The sequence below is a fragment of the Oncorhynchus mykiss genome, chromosome 10, assembly GCF_057628025.1.
Source record: "Oncorhynchus mykiss isolate SJ-2025 chromosome 10, ASM5762802v1, whole genome shotgun sequence".
NCBI lineage: Eukaryota > Metazoa > Chordata > Actinopteri > Salmoniformes > Salmonidae > Oncorhynchus > Oncorhynchus mykiss.
The window spans coordinates 10247022-10270013 of NC_143031.1; the positions used below are offsets into that span (position 1 = coordinate 10247022).

At 41.2% G+C, this 22992-nt stretch overlaps 1 protein-coding gene across 1 annotated transcript in view; it reads left to right on the forward strand.

The window, feature by feature from the left end:
- Positions 1-4953: 4953 nt before the first annotated feature.
- Positions 4954-22992, forward strand: part of LOC110533311 (ubiquitin domain-containing protein 2) — an 80615-nt gene continuing 62576 nt past the window's right edge. Inside the window, exon 1 of the mRNA XM_036989675.2 lies at positions 4954-5243. Coding sequence (XP_036845570.1) covers positions 5174-5243 — 70 coding nt within the window. The 5' untranslated portion in view covers positions 4954-5173. The remainder of the gene's footprint in view (positions 5244-22992) is intronic.

Here is a 22992-nt window from a genome sequence, read left to right on the forward strand (position 1 = left end):
TTCATGAAATGGGTTTCCATGGTTGAGCAGCCGCACACAAGCCTAAGATCACCATGTGCAATGACACGCCTGGAGTGGTGTAAAGCTTGCCGCCATTGGATTTTGGAGCTGTGGAAACGTGTTCTCTGGAGTGATGAATCACACTTCAGCACCTGGCAGACTGACGGACGAGTCTGTGTTTGCCAGAAGAATGCTACCTGCCCGAATGTATAGTGCCAACTGTAAAGTTTGGTGGGGGAGAAATAATGGTCTGGAGCTGTTGTTCATGTTTCGGGCTAGGCCCCTTAGTTCCAGTGAAGGGAAATCTTAACGCTACAGCATACAATGACATTCTAGACAATTCTGTGCATCCAACTTTGTGGCAACAGTTTAGGGAAGGCCCTTTCCTGTTTCAGCATGACAATGCCCCCGTGCACAAAGCAAGGTCCATACATAAATGGTTTGTCAAGCTCAGTGTGGAAGAACTTGACTGACCTGCACTGAGCCCTGACCTCAACCCCATCGACCACCTTTGGGATGAATTGGAACGCTGATTGCGAGCCAGGCCTAATCGCCCAACATCAGTGCGCGACCTCACTAATGCTCTTGTGGCTGAATGGGATCCAGTCCCTGCAGCAATGTTCTAACATCTCGTGGAAAGCATTCCCAGAAGAGTAGAGGCTTGTTATAGCAGCTGTAATTTTGGAATGAGACGTTCGACGAGCAGGTGTCCATATACTTTTGGTCATGTAGTGTATATCACTTCAAGGAATTTGACATTATCCTATCAGTTGTGTTGGTTTTAAAAGTGCTATAAAAAGCATAGCAGGAGTACCCAGAAAAAAATGTTTTGTGTAGAAGTGTTGACAATCTGCAAATTAACTGTAAGCTATAACAATAAATAAAGAGAGTTGCACACTCTATGTATAAACTCCCAGTCATTTATTGGGTAGAACACCAAAGTTTCAGCATCACTGTGCCTTCTTCAGGGCCAATTCTAACACGGAATCTCCCAGTGAATTCAACAGTCTATTTTCTTTAGTTGCTACGGCAAAGAATCAGGTGATCCTGGCTCAGAGAATGTTAGAAGACTGAACCAACACTCCAGGATTTTCCTAGAATTTACTATTCTAGATTCCTCCTACTTTTTCAGTCTCTGGCTGCTCCATGCTTCTGTAGTTGTAATTACGTTGTGATAAATCAAATCAACTGTTATTTGCTTTGTAAATTGGGGTAGACTAACAATGAAATTCTAACTTACGGGGTCCTTCACCAACAATGCAGAGAGAAAAAGATAGAAACAATTATAACACAAGGAATAAATACACAATGAGTAACTTGGCTATATAAATCCAAATCAAATCAAATCAAATTTTATTTGTCACATGCACATGGTTAGCAGATGTTAATGCGAGTGTAGCGAAATGCTTGTGCTTCTAGTTCCGACAATGCAGTAATAACCAACAAGTAATCTAGCAAACAATTCCAAAACTACTACCTTATTTAGTTTATACAAGTGTAAGGGGATAAAGAATATGTACATAAAGATATATGAATGAGTGATGGTACAGAGCGGCATAGGCAAGATACAGTAGATGGTATTGAGTGCAGTATATACATATGAGATGAGTATGTAAACAAAGTGGCATAGTTTAAAGTGGCTAGTGATACATGTATTACATAAAGATGCAGTAGATGATATAGAGTACAGTATAGACATATACATATGAGATGAATAATGTAGGGTATGTATACACGGGGTACCAGTACCGAAGCGATGTGCAGGGGTACAAGGTAATTGAGGTAGATATGTACATATAGGTAGAGGTGAAGTACCTAGGTAACAGGATAGATAATAAAAAGTAGCATCAGCGTACGTGATGAGTCAAAAGAGTTAGCTCAAAGAGGGTAAATGTAGATAGTCCGGGTAGCTAATTGGTTAACTATTTAGTAGGCTTATCTTAGCAGGAAATACTGTTCAGGGTCCTGTTGGTTCCAGACTTGGTGCATCGGTACCGCTTACCGTGCAGTAGCAGAGACAACAGTCTGTAACTAACTTCTTCACGACTGTGTTTGTGGACCATGTTAATTCCCTAGTTTTATGGACACCTAAAAACATGACCGCTCCATTACAACCCCGTCGTAGTCTATTAGTAACAGTCGTTAAGGTAAAACTACCTAAACAACCACTCAGTAATCTGATTAGTCTATTAGTAACAGTCGTTAAGGTAAAACTACCTAAACAACCATGTGGATGTGGGCGTGGCTCGGCCCTCCGTTTCCTGTAGTCCACGATCAGCTCCTTTGTCTTGCTGACGTTGATGGAGAGGTTGTTGTTCTGGCACCACACTGACAGGTCACTGATCTCCTCTCTGTAGACGGTCTCATCGTCGTCAATGATCAGACCCACCACTGTCGTGTCGTCAGCAAACTTGGTGTTGGAGTTGTGCGTGGGCATGTCTCCCACACTAGTATTTCCTGACATACATTATGCTGCTCTTTATATTTAAAAGCCTGCAGGATATTTCATAGATTTTCCCATGCCTTAAAACAATCAATCAGCAGTTGAAACAATAACAGAGCATTATCCCCACCCCTGTTTTGGGAAAAAGCTAAGGGATGCAAGGACTGACCAAGGGCTAAGGGATGCAAGGACTATCAAAATTACAGTTTTAACCATGTTTAACCATAGTATGTGTTTACATTTAGTTTGTTTACAAACACTGGAGTAAAACAACCTTATATTTTGGGTTCTGATGGTGTCATGTGGAGCGGAACTCAAGAGCAGACTCAGACGAGGAGACTGGGATAAGCTAACCAAGTTATTTATTGAAACACAGGGGGAAGATGGGCTGCAGGAAGTCAGGTGCGGAGGATGACGCTGGAGCGAGGGAATTTGGGACTGGGTAAGCAGGTCCGGATAGGAATTCAAGGACGCAGTGGAGTGGGGGGTCCAGGACAGAGTAGCAGGACTGACGAGACGTGGGACTGGAAACAGGGGCCAAAGTCAGAGAGGGTAGAACTGTAGCAGAGAGGAAAACAGCATTAGGCAAGGGAAAACAGGCACAGCATGAAAACAGGTTCCAAGCAGGAACAAACAGATAAAAATGCAGACTGACTGCACAGAGGTTACGATCTGGCAGCGTGGAAGTGGCAGGGCTGAGTATTTGTAGAGGTCTTGATTATGGAACAGTTTGAAGATGGTGGGGGATCTGCTCTGCCTCCAGCACACCTGTCTCCACCCACACAATCACACACACACACACACAGAGGAAGAGGGAGAGTGTACTGGGGGGAGGGAGAGTGTACTGGGGGAGTGGCGGCAGGTTAGGGAGACACAGAATGAGAAGTAGAGGGCGTTGCAGGGGCAGATATAACAGATGGTCTTCAAGAATCAATGGGTACATATCATTCATTTATAATTGCAGATTGCTCCTTTAAAAGAAATAGGCTAGTAGGCCTGATGTCAAGTCCTTGTAGTGGTCTTTTGATGCACAATGGGGCAGCAGTGAACACTCAATTAAAACAAGATGGAATAATTAGCTGTCATTGTGTTTAAAACAAGATGGAAGAAGTTGATGTCATTGTGTTTTAAACAAGATGGAATAAGTGGCTGTTGTGTTTTTCATCCATACTCAGATGGTGAGAGAGTTGGAGTAGAGAGTTGGAGGAGAAAGAGTTGGAGAAAAGAGTTGGAGGAGAGAGTTGGAGGAGAGAGTTGGAGAAGAGAGTTGGAGGCGAGAGTTGGAGTAGACAGTTGGAGGAGAGAGTTGGAGTAGAGAGTTGGAAGAGAGAGTTGGAGGAGAGAGTTGGAGGAGAGAGTTGGAGAAGAGAGTTGGAAGAGAGAGTTGGAGGAGAGAGTTGGAGAAGAGAGTTGGAGAAGACAGTTGGAGAAGAGAGTTGGAGGAGAGGGTTGGAGGAGAGAGTTGGAGTAGAGAGTTGGAGAAGAGAGAGTTGGAGGAGAGAGTTGGAGGAGAGAGTTGGAGGCGAGAGTTGGAGTAGAGAGTTGGAGAAGAGAGCTGGAGGAGAGAGTTGGAGTAGAGAGTTGGAGGAGAGAGTTGGAGGAGAGAGTTGGAGGAGAGAGTTGGAGAGAGTTGGAGAAGAGAGTTGGAGGAGTGAGTTGGAGAAGAGAGTTGGAGGAGAGAGTTGGAGAAGAGAGTTGGAGGAGAGAGTTGGAGAAGAGAGTTGGAGGAGAGAGTTGGAGAAGAGAGGCACTGGTGTATTATTTGGTTAAGATTACTTCCATTTTAGGAGGGAAATACCTAACATCCTAACTTGCCAAAATTAACAGACAGAACAGCTTGAAAATCCAATGAGGCTGAAGATAAGGCCCATGCTGAGACTGAGTAATTTATTTACTTATTATGGCAGGCTCTCTTTTAGCCGCCAGAGTATAATGTAAAAGGACTCCAGGTCTTGCAGTTGTTCGATGTGCGTGCCTGTGGCCACAACACCCAAGAGGGCCTGCCTATACACTGGTGAAGGTGTAGACACTAGATACTGATCACGCAATGTTACACTTCTGGGACATACGGTAGTATTAGAGTCAGTAAACTAGAGGAAATACTCAACTATAAAAAAAACGATAGCAATAGAGTCAGTATATTCAAGGAAATACTAAACTTATCATCTAAATTGGCAACATTTTCCTGGAAAACAACAGATGTTATAAAAGTGTATAAAGTATGAGTAGTAGTAGCATGCATTATTAGTCTGCATAAGGTGACCTTGAAAACCCAGCGGTGTGTAGCCTTTAATAATAATAAAGTATAACATTTGATAGAGAAGAGTGGAATAGAGTAGAATAGAGTATAACATTATATAGTAAACTAGAGAATAACAGAATAGAATAGAACATAATGGTTTCACATCTTATTTCACATTTGATTTTCACCCATGTGCTTGAAATTGCCCTGGTATGCATGGGGGACAATGCAATTATACTAGAAACTGTTCTCATCTCAGTTACACTTTGCTGAGTTGTGTTCTCCCCGTCCTCCCTTCTCATCCGCCCATTCTTTACCTCTATTTCCTCCCTCTCCGTACCCCCTTCTTTTCTCTTTTAGAAGCGGGCACCTTGTGATGTGTGTTCACTCCGCCTCTTCCCAGCTGATGCTCGCGTCCTTTCAATTTCTATTCTGAGAGGAAGACTTGAGCAAGAGGGGTTTGCGGGGGTAGCGCAGTTAAAACATCCATGGGTGGTTGTGTGGGTAGTCACCATGATTCTTCAGGCAGTTTAAACGAAAATTCTGACGGAACTGGAGGTAAGAAATGAGTTTCATACCTTCGGGGTGGTTTTTGGTCGATGATTGGTGGTTTTTGGTTACATGCTGACTTCATGCGCCTTGTTCCCCCTTGTGTCTTCCCTTTATTGCAGCCGCCTATAACATCGTGGCGGCCACGTCTATAGCCCCATCCGGCCTCATGCGAATAATAGTTAGCTATTTAGGCAACATTTTATGATCTCGAAAATTCGTACTGTTCCGTGTTAAATGACTGCTTTTGTCTGTTTTGAATAAAGGCGTTTAATGTTGTAGTTAGTCATCCTGTTAGCATGCTAGCTATAGCCATCTTTCTACACAATAAATGTGGGTCACTGTTTGTCTCAGGAATGCAGAACATCACAACGTTACATGCTGTTATAAAATGTTCTAACACAAATTATGCTTTGTTGTGTTCACAGACACATTTTTGCAATCATATAACCTAATTCTGTTTCATTTAATGCGTATTTTCTTGGGGGTCGACATTCTAAAGTGGGGGAGCGTGACATTTTTAATTCGCAGCTGCAGGAGGATGGGGGAGTTGCACCGAAACTTGCTTTAAATAACTAACGGTGGTTCTTGGTTCGTTGACATGTCCAACAATTATACTGTATTCAATAATAACCCAGAGTTGCATATCACATCTCCTTGACGAGCATAATTTAATGGATATTATGTACCCACCGTTTTCATTCCAGTAGTATATAATGTATGTATCCCGTGCTTTGTGAATGAGAAAGACTGGTATTAATATAATGGTTGGCTCTTAACTGCGACCCCTTAGGTGGTTACTTCACACTGTTATTTCCTCACCGCGTCGGGATTTCAGATGTGTAATGTTACAGATGTTGTTGTTATGATTTTAGCTGGTGTGATTCAGTTTGGGTTTGAAGGGTAGGGGCTTGTACATGTACACAAATAAGTCTGTGATAGCTCCTTGCATAGATAACCGGTATTGATCTTCTTCATGTTTACATTGCAGTTATTGCATATGCACACCTAGGCAATGCACATGACAAAATGTACCTTTGTCCCATGTCCCTTGAGGTGGTCCTCCCAATGCAACAGTGTCCCGAGGTCACTGGTATATCACGTTGTTAGGTCTACACACCATTATATTGCTATTACCAGGCAGTGACGTTTGTGTTGTTGTCTCGCCCTGACCGTAGATTGCTTTGTAGGTTTCTATTTTTAGTTTGGTCAGGGTGTGATTTTGGTGGGTATTCTATGTTGTAGGTCTAGGTTTTCTTTTTCTATGTGTTTGGCCTGGTATGGTTCTCAATCAGAGGCAGCTGTCTATCGTTGTCTCTGCTTGAGAGCCATACTTAGGCAGCCTGTTTTCCCACAATGAGGTGTGGGTGATTATTCTCTCGTTCGTGTTTGTTGCTCCTGTCAGAACTGTTCGTTTGTTGTTTTGTTGTTTTTGTTGGTGTATTCATCTGGATGAAAAGTGTCATGGATACGTACCACGCTGCACTTTGGTCTTCCTCTCCTTCCACCAACAAAAATCTTTACAGCTGTAACCAAATGTGGACTGACTGCACATTGCTGAACATGTGTCGAGCTTCTAGAACTCACTCACAAGATTCTACAAAATAACTTAGCTAGCTAGGCCGAGAGAGAACATAGACTTGAAATCACTGGCCACTTTTATACTGGAACACCAGTCACTTTTTTACAATGTTTACATGTTTTGCATTACTCATCTCATATACTGTATTCTATACTATTCTACTGTATCTTAGTCTATGCCGCTCTGACATTACTCATCTCATATACTGTATTCTATACTATTCTACTGTATCTAGGTCTATGCCGCTCTGACATTACTCATCTCATATACTGTATTCTATACTATTCTACTGTATCTAGGTCTATGCCGCTCTGACATTACTCATCTCATATACTGTATTCTATACTATTCTACTGTATCTAGGTCTATGCCGCTCTGACATTACTCATCTCATATACTGTATTCTATACTATTCTACTGTATCTAGGTCTATGCCGCTCTGACATTACTCATCTCATATACTGTATTCTATACTATTCTACTGTATCTAGGTCTATGCCGCTCTGACATTACTCATCTCATATACTGTATTCTATACTATTCTACTGTATCTAGGTCTATGCCGCTCTGACATTACTCATCTCATATACTGTATTCTATACTATTCTACTGTATCTAGGTCTATGCCGCTCTGACATTACTCATCTCATATACTGTATTCTATACTATTCTACTGTATCTAGGTATATGCCGCTCTGACATTACTCATCTCATATACTGTATTCTATACTATTCTACTGTATCTAGGTATATGCCGCTCTGACATTACTCATCTCATATACTGTATTCTATACTATTCTACTGTATCTTAGTCTATGCCGCTCTGACATTACTCATCTCATATACTGTATTCTATACTATTCTACTGTATCTTAGTCTATGCCGCTCTGACATTACTCATCTCATATACTGTATTCTATACTATTCTACTGTATCTAGGTCTATGCCGCTCTGACATTACTCATCTCATATACTGTATTCTATACTATTCTACTGTATCTAGGTCTATGCCGCTCTGACATTACTCATCTCATATACTGTATTCTATACTATTCTACTGTATCTAGGTCTATGCCGCTCTGACATTACTCATCTCATATACTGTATTCTATACTATTCTACTGTATCTAGGTCTATGCCGCTCTGACATTACTCATCTCATATACTGTATTCTATACTATTCTACTGTATCTTAGTCTATGCCGCTCTGACATTACTCATCTCATATACTGTATTCTATACTATTCTACTGTATCTAGGTCTATGCCGCTCTGACATTACTCATCTCATATACTGTATTCTATACTATTCTACTGTATCTAGGTCTATGCCGCTCTGACATTACTCATCTCATATACTGTATTCTATACTATTCTACTGTATCTAGGTCTATGCCGCTCTGACATTACTCATCTCATATACTGTATTCTATACTATTCTACTGTATCTAGGTCTATGCCGCTCTGACATTACTCATCTCATACACTGTATTCTATACTATTCTACTGTATCTAGGTCTATGCCGCTCTGACATTACTCATCTCATATACTGTATTCTATACTATTCTACTGTATCTAGGTCTATGCCGCTCTGACAATACTCATCTCATACACTGTATTCTATACTATTCTACTGTATCTAGGTCTATGCCGCTCTGACATTACTCATCTCATATACTGTATTCTATACTATTCTACTGTATCTTAGTCTATGCCGCTCTGACATTACTCATCTCATATACTGTATTCTATACTATTCTACTGTATCTAGGTCTATGCCGCTCTGACATTACTCATCTCATATACTGTATTCTATACTATTCTACTGTATCTAGGTCTATGCCGCTCTGACATTACTCATCTCATATACTGTATTCTATACTATTCTACTGTATCTAGGTCTATGCCGCTCTGACATTACTCATCTCATATACTGTATTCTATACTATTCTACTGTATCTAGGTCTATGCCGCTCTGACATTACTCATCTCATATACTGTATTCTATACTATTCTACTGTATCTTAGTCTATGCCGCTCTGACATTACTCATCTCATATACTGTATTCTATACTATTCTACTGTATCTAGGTCTATGCCGCTCTGACATTACTCATCTCATATACTGTATTCTATACTATTCTACTGTATCTTAGTCTATGCCGCTCTGACATTACTCATCTCATATACTGTATTCTATACTATTCTACTGTATCTAGGTCTATGCCGCTCTGACATTACTCATCTCATATACTGTATTCTATACTATTCTACTGTATCTAGGTCTATGCCGCTCTGACATTACTCATCTCATATACTGTATTCTATACTATTCTACTGTATCTAGGTCTATGCCGCTCTGACATTACTCATCTCATATACTGTATTCTATACTATTCTACTGTATCTAGGTCTATGCCGCTCTGACATTACTCATCTCATATACTGTATTCTATACTATTCTACTGTATCTAGGTCTATGCCGCTCTGACATTACTCATCTCATACACTGTATTCTATACTATTCTACTGTATCTAGGTCTATGCCGCTCTGCCATTACTCATCTCATATACTGTATTCTATACTATTCTACTGTATCTAGGTCTATGCCGCTCTGACAATACTCATCTCATACACTGTATTCTATACTATTCTACTGTATCTAGGTCTATGCCGCTCTGACATTACTCATCTCATATACTGTATTCTATACTATTCTACTGTATCTTAGTCTATGCCGCTCTGACATTACTCATCTCATATACTGTATTCTATACTATTCTACTGTATCTAGGTCTATGCCGCTCTGACATTACTCATCTCATATACTGTATTCTATACTATTCTACTGTATCTAGGTCTATGCCGCTCTGACATTACTCATCTCATATACTGTATTCTATACTATTCTACTGTATCTAGGTCTATGCCGCTCTGACATTACTCATCTCATATACTGTATTCTATACTATTCTACTGTATCTAGGTCTATGCCGCTCTGACATTACTCATCTCATATACTGTATTCTATACTATTCTACTGTATCTTAGTCTATGCCGCTCTGACATTACTCATCTCATATACTGTATTCTATACTATTCTACTGTATCTTAGTCTATGCCGCTCTGACATTACTCATCTCATATACTGTATTCTATACTATTCTACTGTATCTTAGTCTATGCCGCTCTGACATTACTCATCTCATATACTGTATTCTATACTATTCTACTGTATCTAGGTCTATGCCGCTCTGACATTACTCATCTCATATACTGTATTCTATACTATTCTACTGTATCTAGGTCAATGCCGCTCTGACATTGCTCTTCCAAATATTTATATATTCTTAATTCCATTCCTTTATTTTAGATTTGTGTTTATTGTGTGTATTGTTGTGAAACTGTTAGATATTACTGCACAGTTGGACCTAGAAACACAAGAATTTCACTACACCCGCAATAACATCTGCTAAACACGTGTATGTGACAACTAAAATGTGATTTGATTCCTCCAGGGAGCGGCTAGTTATTACACTCATTTTGTCTCAGTGGTTTTTGACTTTTCACACGAGAGTAACGCCAGCAGACTGTAGCTCAGGAGAAAGTATCAGCTTATAAGTATTTTGGACATGCATTGTTACCTTGACTCTCAGCCATTGCCTGTTACTGAGCAAGAGAGTACTGCTTTGATGAAGGTTTCAATGTATTTCAATCTTCCCTTGTATTAATGGGCATTACGAGTCTTTTCAGTGAGAGATCTTTTGGCTCGTCTCACCTAAATTAGCCATTCATTTGGCACCCAAATGTCTCTTTCGTTCAGTAGTGCCTAAAGGGATGCTATCGTGCCTATAGACTTCCAGTCGTCAGCTGGGCTAGACAATCTGGACCCTCCATTTCTAAAATTATCCGCCGCCATTGTTGCAACCTCTATTACCAGCCTGTTCAACCTCTCTTTCATATCGTCTGAGATCCCTAAAGATTCGAAAACTGCCGCGGTCATCCCCCCCTCTTGAAAGGGGGAGACACTCTAGACCTAAACTGTTACAGACTTATATCTATCCTGCCAATTCAATTCTCAGGCCGACTCTTTTCTCTGTATGTATCAAGGATGTCTCTCTTGCTGCTGGTAATTCTCTGATCCACCTCTACGCAGACGACACCATTCTGTATACATATGGCCCTTCTTTGGACACTGTGTTAAACAAACCTCCAGATGAGCTTCAATGCCATTCAACACTCCTTCCGTGGCCTCCAACTGCTCTTAAGTGCAAGTAAAACTAAATGCATGCTCTTCAACCGATCGCTGCCCTCGCTCGCCCAACTAGCATCACTCCTCTGGAAGGTTCTGACTTAGAATATGTGGACAACTACAAATACCTAGGTGTATATCTTGAACCAAATACAATACCTTTAGTTTTAGAAATGTTCAACACCAATTTGTTCATATCAGCCCACTCATACACCATTCTTAGTTCACTGCTCAGTACATCTGTTAGCTCATTACATTCTGATGCTGCGCTATACATTGTAGAGTCATCAGCATACATGCCCACTCTTGCTTTGTTCATTACTGAAGGTTAATCATTAGTAAAGATAGAGTAGAGAAGTGGGCCTAGGCAGCTTTCTTGAGGAACACCACAGTGTATATCTTTACTGCTTGAAAAGCTACCATTAAAGAACACTTTTTGCCTTCTCCTGGATAGATAGCTTTCCATCCAGCATAGAGCTGCAGACTTAAAACCATAACATTTGAGTTGACCTAGTAACAGTTCATGATATATTATATCAAAAGCAGCACTGAAATCTGGCAACACTGCACCAGCTAACTTCCTGTCATCCATACTCTTTAACCAATCATCTGTCATTTGTGCAAAGGACGTACTCGTAGAATGCCCTTCTTTGTATGCATACCGGAAACCTGTTATCAGATCATTATATGAGAAATAATCCTTGATTTTTACAGATACAATTTTTTCCAATAATTTACTTAACACAGGCAGAAAGTTTATAGGATGACCATTAGGACCAGTGAATGCAGATTTTTTTTAATACTTAGGTAGTGGAATAACCTTTGACTCTTTCCAGACTTCTGGGCACACCCCATACATCAAGCACTTATTACAAATATGAGAGATTAGGGTAAATATTTGGTTAGCTGTAACTCTTTTGGCATCAAGATTATATGAACCAGGTGACTTGTCATCCAAAAGAGACAACAGCATCCTTTCTACCGCTTCCCTTTCTACTTCATGAAATTTGAACATGCATTTCCTCTCCTTCATGATCCAGTCTTTTATAAGGGTATACTGTATATTTCCCTATTTTCATCAGATACCTTATCCAACATTTAACAAATTATATCAAGATATTTCACATCAGCACTAGGTGGCCTATAGCAGGAACCAACTAGTATAGGTTTCAAATGTGGTATATACACCTGTACCCATAGCGCCTCTAATCCATTCAACATTACATCCTTACGTGGTTTTGCTGGAATATGATTCTGGATGTAACCTGCAGCTCCACCTCCATATCTATTTCTGTCTCCATGTATAGAGATCTCAGCATCCTCAATAGAAGAGTCCATGTGAGTCTGATATTGCCAATACATGAATATTGTTTTGACTGTACTAGACAACATATTTCATGAATTTGGTTCCTTGAGCTGCATATATTCAAGTGAGCAATTAACAGACCTTTCTTTGGTAGATTTACAGTATTTATGAATAAACATGAATCAGCAGTTGGAATCTGAGAGAGAGATACTCAGTCAGTGTGTGTGTGTGTGTGTGGGGGGGGGGGGGGGGGGGGGGGGCTGGACACACCCTCAGCCCTCAAATTAAGTGGACACTTCTGATGACGTATCATGAAGTCTAACGAGTTTACACTTGCAGGGCGAGGGAGGAAGGAATTCATTTTAAATTGACCGCCCTTGCCCGGAAATTCGTCACTCGTTCGTCCCACGACGTTTGTGTTGTCAGCCACCGGTAGCTTGTGGGTGCGTTATATGCTCTACAGTCAATTAAGATTGCATGTCTACTTATATTGACAATATCATTATTAATATACGCCTACTGTATGATAGCTAGCAAATTAATTAGCTAAATAACGTTAGCCTGCCTAGCTGGAACTTCTGAAGGAGGAAAATATTTTAGTTCTACAATTTCCAAAAGCTAACCAAACAAACATAATTACCTTTCCGAGACGTGTTTATCCTGTTATGTGCATTAGTAACACAATTTCAAACTTATTTACATTCGTTTTTACTTACACTTGTATGTTGACTTCTCTATATTGATGTTGAGGTTTTAAGTTTCTGCTGACTTTTCTTAGCGGATGTACAATCGTCGCAAATTTAATTATGGGGTGTTTCAAGCTTCGAAGTGAACATAGTTGTACACTCGCAAACTGGATCATCAAACGAGGGCTGAGGGGCTTATGTTGCGAACTTCCATTGGCTAATCGTTTGGACCGACGGCCAAGATGGTGGACGGGGATTCCCCCAATAAGGCGAGGGTAAGTGGAGGAGGGTGTGTCTTTTATGAGTTTGAAACGCAGCCATCACATCTATTTTTTGTGTGTGCTAGGTAGTGTTGGCTAGCGCTAGTCAGCTGTACCTGTGCCAAAACAACAGTATTTTTTTGTTCATCCTATAGCTTGTTCTCCTTCTTTTTAAATAGTCAACCAACATGTTTTCAGCACTTTTATATCTTTGACTAATCAAAACTAATTTTCTCATGTCTCTGCAGCAGACATATAGTGAGAAAAAGGAATAAAATCGCAGTATCGAATCGCAATACATATAGAATTGTTAGAATCGCAATACATATTGTAGTGGCACCTAATAATATTGTAACGAGGTCCCTGGCAATTCCCAGCCCTAGTGAAAATGTCCAAGAAAATGTCACTAAGAGGGCTATAGGCCTAGCTACAGTGGCTTGCGAAAGTATTCACCCCCCTTGGCATTTTCCTTATTTTGTTGCCTTACAACCTGGAATTAAAATATATTTTTTGGGGGGTTTGTATCATTTGATTTGCACAACATGCCTTTGAAGATGCAACATATTTTTTATTGTGAAACAAACACGAAATAAGACAAAAAAAACAACTTGAGCGTACATAACTATTCACCCCCCAAAGTCAATACTTTGTAGAGCCACCTTTTGCAGCAATTACAGCTGCAAGTCTCTTGGGGTATGTCTCTATAAGCTTGGCACATCTAGCCACTGGGATTTTTGCCCATTCTTCAAGGCAAAACTGATCCAGCTCCTTCAAGTTGGATGTGTTCCGCTTGTGTACAGCAATCTTTACCACAGATTCTCTTATTTTTTTAATTTTACCCCTTTTTCTCCCCAATTTCATGGTATCCAATTGTTGTACTATCTACTATCTTGTCTCATTGCTACAACTCCCGTACGGGCTCGGGAGAGACGAAGGTTGAATGTCATGCGTTCTCCGATACACAACCCAACCAGCCGTACTGCTTCTTAACACAGCGCGCATCCAACCCGCATCCAATGTGTCGGAGGCTACACCGTGCACCTGGCAACCTTGGCTTGTGCGCACTGCGCCCGGCCCCCCACAGGAGTCGCTGGTGCGCGATGAGACAAGGAGATCCCTACCGACCAATCCCTCCCTAACCCGGACGACGCTAGGCCAATTGTGCGTCGCCCCACGGACCTCCCGGTCGCGGCCGGTTACGACAGAGCCTGGGCGCGAACCCAGGGACTCTGATGGCACAGCTGGCGCTGCAATACAGCGCCCTTAACCACTGCGCCACCCGGGAGGCCCCTACCACAGATTCTCAATTGGATTGAGGCCATTCCAAGATATTTAAATGTTTCCACTTAAACCGCTCGAGTGTTGTTTTAGCAGTAGGTCATTGTCCTGCTGGAAGGTGAACCTCCGTTCCAGTCTCAAATCTCTGGAAGACTGAAACAGGTTTCCCTCAAGACTTTCTCTGTATTTAGCGCCATCCATCATTCCTTCAATTCTGACCAGTTTCCCAGTCCCTGCGGATGAAAAACATCCCCACAGCATGATGCTGCCACCACCATGCTTCGCTGTGGGGATGGTGTTCACAGGGTGATGGGAGGTGTTGGGTTTTCCCCAGACATAGCGTTTTCCTTGATGGCCATAAAGCTACATTTTAGTCTCATCTGACCAGAGTACCTCATTCCATATGTTTGGGGAGTCTCCCACATGCCTTTTGGCGAACACCAAATGTTTTTGCTTATTTTTTTCTGGCCATTCTTCCATAAAGCCCAGCTCTGTGGAGTGTTTTAGCTTAAAGTGGTCCTATGGACAGATAACCCTGAAGGAGCTACAAAGCTATCTTTGGTCTCTTTGTTGCCTCTCTGATTAACTCCCTCCTTTCCCGGTCCGTGAGTTGTGGTGGGCGGCCCTCTCTTTGCAGGTTTGTTATTAATGGATTTAATGGTGCTCTGTGGGATGTTCAAAGTTTTTGATATTTTTTTTATAACCCAACCCTGATCTGTACTTCTCCACAACTTTGTCCCTGACCTGTTTGGAGACCTCCTTAGTCTTCATAGTGCCGCTTGCTTGGTGTTGCCCCTTGCTTAGTGGTGTTGCAGACTCTGGGGCATTTCAGATGTATATATACTGAGATCATGTGACAGATCATGTGACACTTAGATTGCACACAGGTGGACTTTATTTAACTCATTATGTGACTCCCGAAGGTAATTGGTTGCACCAGATCTTATTTAGGGGCTTCATAGCAAAGGGGGTGAATACATATGCACGGATCACTTTTCCGTTTTTTATTTTGTGTATGTCCATTACATGAAATCCAAATAAAAATATATTTAAATTACAGGTTGTAATGCATCAAAATAGGAAAAACGCCAAGGGGGATGAATACTTTTGCAAGGCACTGTATTGGAACATCTCATCCTGTCCATTAATGTCAGTGAACACTTAAAGGCCCAAAGCCTTGCAGCCATCTTGATTCTGGCATTCAGGTGGAGAGTAATGGTCACCAGGCAGCTCCCATCAAACCTCAATGGCTTTTATCTATCTCACTTCAAATACAACGTAACCTTTATGTTCAACCTTACAGTGGCGTTGCAGACTCTGGGGCCTTTCAGAACAGGTGTATATATACTGAGATCATGTGACAGATCATGTGACACTTAGATTGCACACAGGTGGACTTTATTTAACTAATTATGTGACTCCTGAAGGTAATTGGTTGCACCAGATCTTATTTAGGGGCATCATAGCAAAGGGGGTGAATACATATGCACATAAAAAACAAAAAACAAGAGCCTCTCCCTCAGCGGTTGTTTGTGCTTGCGAACAACATGGATAATAAGATATTGGAGTAGCCTGTCTGTTGTGTTAACTTCACAACTGTCAGAGTTATTGATGTGCCTGTGCTATTATTTATTTTTAAAAAAGGAAAGCAATACTACGGTTTCTTAATGTATCTAAATTCCAACTAACACCAATTTCCTTTTATTCAATGGCCTTAGCACTTATAAATGCTTTTTACTGTAAGCCATTTAAACCATTACATTTCCAACTGAGGAATACAAATATTTAGTTGAATAATATTCTCCATTCGTTCATCCCCAAATTCATTACAGCTTTCCTACTTGCTCCGCTTTGCCCTCAAGTCACTGATCCCATTAGAGGAAGAATTATCTTCAAAATTGCCTCCTCATTTGCCGTTGACCCTGGCCCCCCTTCCTCAGGCGCTTCACTGGAAAGAGCCATGCGACAGGACAGAACAAATCCAGGATCAGCTGATGCATGGCACATCCCAGTGACCCCACAGTTGTATGCCAGCCAGTGTCTCCTTCTCCTAGCGAGTCATAATGTCTGCCCTCAGCAGCAGCAGCAGGCTGATAGGGCCCACCTTCACAGACAGGCCCTGTGTCACAGTTCACACTACTGTTGAGGAGCTCAGGTTGGCAGAGCAAGGCACCCAGGTGTGTGTGTGTCCGTGGGGGTACTGTGTGTGTGTTGGGAGGTGAAACCAGAAACACATGCCTGTGCTGCATAATGCAGTGTGTGAGATCTCAGACCTCCTCCTCACGACATCCCTGCCTCACCTGTCCGGCCCTGTTGCCATGGCGATTAGAGATGGGGGGGTGGGGTTTGTGACACAGGGTTGTTAACTCATTCACTCACCCTCGAGGATGAAAAAAACAACACTGGATTGGTGACGATGGAGTTCCTACCTAATGTCTTACACCAATCCAATGCTTTGAAATTCTTGAATGAATGCACATTTTGGGGAGAATTTGAATTGAGCTTTAGTCAAATGGAGCCAATGGTGAGTGACCGTATCCTGTATGTAACAGCCAAACACAGCCCTAAGCTGACTGACTCTACTTCACTGGCTGGCAAGCTTACTGCCATGTTCGACCTCAGATGTACACTCCGATCTGTGCCTTGCAGTTGGAGTTTGTGTCATTTGACACGTGTCATGTGACCTGTGTACATGTGTATGGACACAGCCGGTGAAAGAGAACACTGCTGTATTTGCAATCTCACTCGGCTCTCTTGCACAGACAATGACAGCAGCCATTATAACTGATCCTAATGATCAGTGGTCAGGGAGACTAAGAGGACACAAACCACTCAAGATCCTATTTTAGTGTCAGCATGACCCACAGCAGCTAAGTCCAGACCAGAGTCATATACTATAGAGGTCTCAACCTATGGATATAGAAGAATCACATACTTTGTATTAGGTGTATCTCAGTTTGTGTCAGTCATTTCCTGAGTCCTGAGGTTTTCCTATCACTATAGGCCTGGTTTCTTCTGGTCAGGTTCAGGAATAACTCCGGTCCCTTGTCATTTCTCCATGTAGTAGGTCTCTATCAGTGGGACTCGGTCCCCTGCTGCTGTCCCCTGCTGCTGTCCTCTGCTGCTGTCCTCTGCTGCTGTCCTGTACTTGTTGTAGTAGTAGTAGTAGGCTTAATGGTTGTAGTTGTAGTAGTAGTAGGCTTAATGGTTGTAGTAGTAGTAGTAGTAGGCTTAATGGTTGTAGTAGTAGTTGTAGTAGTCGTAGGCTTAATGGTTGTAGTAGTAGTAGTAGTAGTAGCAGGCTTAATGGTTCTAGTAGTAGTTGTAGTAGTAGCAGGCTTAATGGTTCTAGTAGTAGTTGTAGTAGTAGCAGGCTTAATGGTTCTAGTAGTAGTTGTAGTAGTAGCAGGCTTAATGGTTGTAGTAGTAGTTGTAGTAGTAGCAGGCTTAATGGTTCTAGTAGTAGTTGTAGTAGTAGCAGGCTTAATGGTTCTAGTAGTAGTTGTAGTAGTAGCAGGCTTAATGGTTGTAGTAGTAGTTGTTGTAGTAGCAGGCTTAATGGTTGTAGTAGTAGTTGTAGTAGTAGCAGGCTTAATGGTTGTAGTAGTAGTTGTAGTAGTAGCAGGCTTAATGGTTGTAGTAGTAGCAGGCCTAATGGTTCTAGTAGTAGTTGTAGTAGTAGCAGGCTTAATGGTTGTAGTAGTAGTTGTAGTAGTAGCAGGCTTAATGGTTCTAATTGTAGTAGTAGCAGGCTTAATGGTTGTAGTAGTAGCAGGCCTAATGGTTCTAGTTGTAGTTGTAGTAGTAGCAGGCCTAATGGTTCTAGTAGTAGTAGTAGCAGGCTTAATGGTTCTAGTAGTAGTTGTAGTAGTAGCAGGCCTAATGGTTCTAGTAGTAGTAGTAGCAGGCTTAATGGTTCTAGTAGTAGTTGTAGTAGTAGCAGACCTAATGGTTGTAGTAGTAGTTGTAGTAGTAGCAGGCTTAATGGTTGTAGTAGTAGTTGTAGTAGTAGCAGACCTAATGGTTGTAGTAGTAGTTGTAGTAGTAGAAGGCCTAATGGTTCTAGTAGTAGTAGTAGCAGGCTTAATGGTTGTAGTAGTAGTTGTAGTAGTAGCAGGCTTAATGGTTCTAGTGGTAGTTGTAGTAGTAGCAGGCTTAATGGTTGTAGTAGTAGTTGTAGTAGTAGCAGGCTTAATGGTTGTAGTAGTAGTTGTAGTAGTAGCAGGCTTAATGGTTGTAGTAGTAGTTGTAGTAGTAGCAGACCTAATGATTGTAGTAGTAGTTGTAGTAGTAGAAGGCCTAATGGTTCTAGTAGTAGTTGTAGTAGTAGCAGGCTTAATGGTTGTAGTGGTAGTTGTAGTAGTAGAAGGCCTAATGGTTGTAGTAATAGTTGTAGTAGTAGAAGGCCTAATGGTTCTAGTAGTAGTTGTAGTAGTAGCAGGCCTAATGGTTCTAGTAGTAGTAGTAGCAAGCTTAATGGTTGTAGTAGTAGCAGGCCTAATGGTTCTAGTAGTAGTAGTAGCAGGCCTAATGGTTCTAGTAGTAGAAGTAGTAGTAGCAGGCTTAATGGCTGTAGTAGTAGCAGGCCTAATGGTTCTAGTAGTAGTTGTAGTAGTAGCAGGCTTAATGGTTGTAGTAGTAGTTGTAGTAGTAGCAGGCTTAATGGTTGTAGTAGTAGTAGTAGTAGTAGCAGGCTTAATGGTTGTAGTAGTAGTTGTAGTAGTAGCAGGCCTAATGGTTCTAGTAGTAGTAGTAGCAGGCCTAATGGTTGTAGTAGTAGTTGTAGTAGTAGCAGGCCTAATGGTTGTAGTAGTAGTAGTAGTAGTAGCAGGCTTAATGGTTGTAGTAGTAGTTGTAGTAGTAGCAGACCTAATGGTTGTAGTAGTAGTTGTAGTAGTAGCGGCTTAATGGTTGTAGTAGTAGTAGTAGTAGCAGGCTTAATGGTTGTAGTAGTAGTTGTAGTAGTAGCAGGCTTAATAGTTGTAGTAGTAGTTGTAGTAGTAGCGGCTTAATGGTTGTAGTAGTAGTAGTAGCAGGCTTAATGGTTGTAGTAGTAGTTGTAGTAGTAGCGGCTTAATGGTTGTAGTAGTAGCAGGCCTAATGGTTCTAGTAGTAGTAGTAGCAGGCTTAATGGTTGTAGTAGTAGCAGGCCTAATGGTTCTAGTAGTAGTAGTAGCAGGCTTAATGGTTGTAGTAGTAGTTGTAGTAGTAGCAGGCTTAATGGTTCTAGTAGTAGTTGTAGTAGTAGCAGGCTTAATGGTTGTAGTAGTAGTTGTAGTAGTAGCAGGCTTAATGGTTGTAGTATTAGTAGTAGTAGTAGCAGGCTTAATGGTTGTAGTAGTAGTTGTAGTAGTAGCAGGCCTAATGGTTGTAGTAGTAGTAGTAGCAGGCTTAATGGTTGTAGTAGTAGTTGTAGTAGTAGCAGGCCTAATGGTTGTAGTAGTAGTAGTAGCAGGCTTAATGGTTGTAGTAGTAGCAGGCTTAATGGTTGTAGTAGTAGCAGGCTTAATGGTTGTAGTAGTAGTAGTAGTAGTAGTAGCAGGCTTAATGGTTGTAGTAGTAAGTGTAGTAGTAGCAGGCTTAATGGTTGTAGTAGTAGTAGTAGCAGGCCTAATGGTTGTAGTAGTAGTAGTAGCAGGCTTAATGGTTGTAGTAGTAGTTGTAGTAGTAGCAAGCCTAATGGTTGTAGTAGTAGTAGTAGCAGGCTTAATGGTTGTAGTAGTAGTTGTAGTAGTAGCAGACCTAATGGTTCTAGTAGTAGAAGTAGTAGTAGCAGGCTTAATGGTTGTAGTAGTAGCAGGCTTAATGATTCTAGTAGTAGTTGTAGTAGTAGCAGGCTTAATGGTTCTAGTAGTAGAAGTAGTAGTAGCATGCTTAATGGTTGTAGTAGTAGCAGGCTTAATGGTTCTAGTAGTAGCAGGCCTAATGGTTCTAGTAGTAGCAGGCTTAATGGTTGTAGTAGTAGTTGTAGTAGTAGCAGGCTTAATGGTTGTAGTAGTAGTTGTAGTAGTAGAAGGCTTAATGGTTGTAGTAGTAGCAGGCCTAATGGTTCTAGTAGTAGTAGTAGCAGGCTTAATGGTTGTAGTAGTAGCAGGCCTAATGGTTGTAGTAGTAGTTGTAGTAGTAGCAGGCTTAATGGTTGTAGTAGTAGTTGTAGTAGTAGCAGGCTTAATGGTTGTAGTAGTAGTTGTAGTAGTAGCAGGCTTAATGGTTGTAGTAGTAGTTGTAGTAGTAGCAGACCTAATGGTTCTAGTAGTAGAAGTAGTAGTAGCAGGCTTAATGGTTGTAGTAGTAGCAGGCTTAATGATTCTAGTAGTAGTTGTAGTAGTAGCAGGCTTAATGGTTCTAGTAGTAGAAGTAGTAGTAGCAGGCTTAATGGTTGTAGTAGTAGCAGGCTTAATGGTTCTAGTAGTAGCAGGCCTAATGGTTCTAGTAGTAGCAGGCTTAATGGTTGTAGTAGTAGTTGTAGTAGTAGCAGGCTTAATGGTTGTAGTAGTAGTTGTAGTAGTAGAAGGCTTAATGGTTGTAGTAGTAGCAGGCCTAATGGTTCTAGTAGTAGTAGTAGCAGGCTTAATGGTTGTAGTAGTAGCAGGCCTAATGGTTGTAGTAGTAGTTGTAGTAGTAGCAGGCTTAATGGTTGTAGTAGTAGTTGTAGTAGTAGCAGGCTTAATGGTTGTAGTAGTAGTTGTAGTAGTAGCAGGCTTAATGGTTGTAGTAGTAGTTGTAGTAGTAGCAGACCTAATGGTTGTAGTAGTAGTTGTAGTAGTAGAAGGCTTAATGGTTGTAGTAGTAGCAGGCCTAATGGTTGTAGTAGTAGTAGTAGTAGTAGCAGGCTTAATGGTTGTAGTAGTAGTAGTAGTAGTAGCAGGCTTAATGGTTCTAGTAGTAGAAGTAGTAGTAGCAGGCTTAATGGTTGTAGTAGTAGCAGGCTTAATGGTTCTAGTAGTAGCAGGCCTAATGGTTCTAGTAGTAGCAGGCTTAATGGTTGTAGTAGTAGTTGTAGTAGTAGCAGGCTTAATGGTTGTAGTAGTAGTTGTAGTAGTAGAAGGCTTAATGGTTGTAGTAGTAGCAGGCCTAATGGTTCTAGTAGTAGTAGTAGCAGGCTTAATGGTTGTAGTAGTAGCAGGCCTAATGGTTGTAGTAGTAGTTGTAGTAGTAGCAGGCGTAATGGTTGTAGTAGTAGTTGTAGTAGTAGCAGGCTTAATGGTTGTAGTAGTAGTTGTAGTAGTAGCAGGCTTAATGGTTGTAGTAGTAGTTGTAGTAGTAGCAGACCTAATGGTTCTAGTAGTAGAAGTAGTAGTAGCAGGCTTAATGGTTGTAGTAGTAGCAGGCTTAATGATTCTAGTAGTAGTTGTAGTAGTAGCAGGCTTAATGGTTCTAGTAGTAGAAGTAGTAGTAGCAGGCTTAATGGTTGTAGTAGTAGCAGGCTTAATGGTTCTAGTAGTAGCAGGCCTAATGGTTCTAGTAGTAGCAGGCTTAATGGTTGTAGTAGTAGTTGTAGTAGTAGCAGGCTTAATGGTTGTAGTAGTAGTTGTAGTAGTAGAAGGCTTAATGGTTGTAGTAGTAGCAGGCCTAATGGTTCTAGTAGTAGTAGTAGCAGGCTTAATGGTTGTAGTAGTAGCAGGCCTAATGGTTGTAGTAGTAGTTGTAGTAGTAGCAGGCTTAATGGTTGTAGTAGTAGTTGTAGTAGTAGCAGGCTTAATGGTTGTAGTAGTAGTTGTAGTAGTAGCAGGCTTAATGGTTGTAGTAGTAGTTGTAGTAGTAGCAGGCTTAATGGTTCTAGTAGTAGTTGTAGTAGTAGCAGGCTTAATGGTTGTAGTAGTAGTTGTAGTAGTAGCAGGCTTAATGGTTCTAGTAGTAGTTGTAGTAGTAGCAGGCTTAATGGTTCTAGTAGTAGTTGTAGTAGTAGCAGGCTTAATGGTTGTAGTAGTAGTTGTTGTAGTAGCAGGCTTAATGGTTGTAGTAGTAGTTGTAGTAGTAGCAGGCTTAATGGTTGTAGTAGTAGTTGTAGTAGTAGCAGGCTTAATGGTTGTAGTAGTAGCAGGCCTAATGGTTCTAGTAGTAGTTGTAGTAGTAGCAGGCTTAATGGTTGTAGTAGTAGTTGTAGTAGTAGCAGGCTTAATGGTTCTAATTGTAGTAGTAGCAGGCTTAATGGTTGTAGTAGTAGCAGGCCTAATGGTTCTAGTTGTAGTTGTAGTAGTAGCAGGCCTAATGGTTCTAGTAGTAGTAGTAGCAGGCTTAATGGTTCTAGTAGTAGTTGTAGTAGTAGCAGGCCTAATGGTTCTAGTAGTAGTAGTAGCAGGCTTAATGGTTCTAGTAGTAGTTGTAGTAGTAGCAGACCTAATGGTTGTAGTAGTAGTTGTAGTAGTAGCAGGCTTAATGGTTGTAGTAGT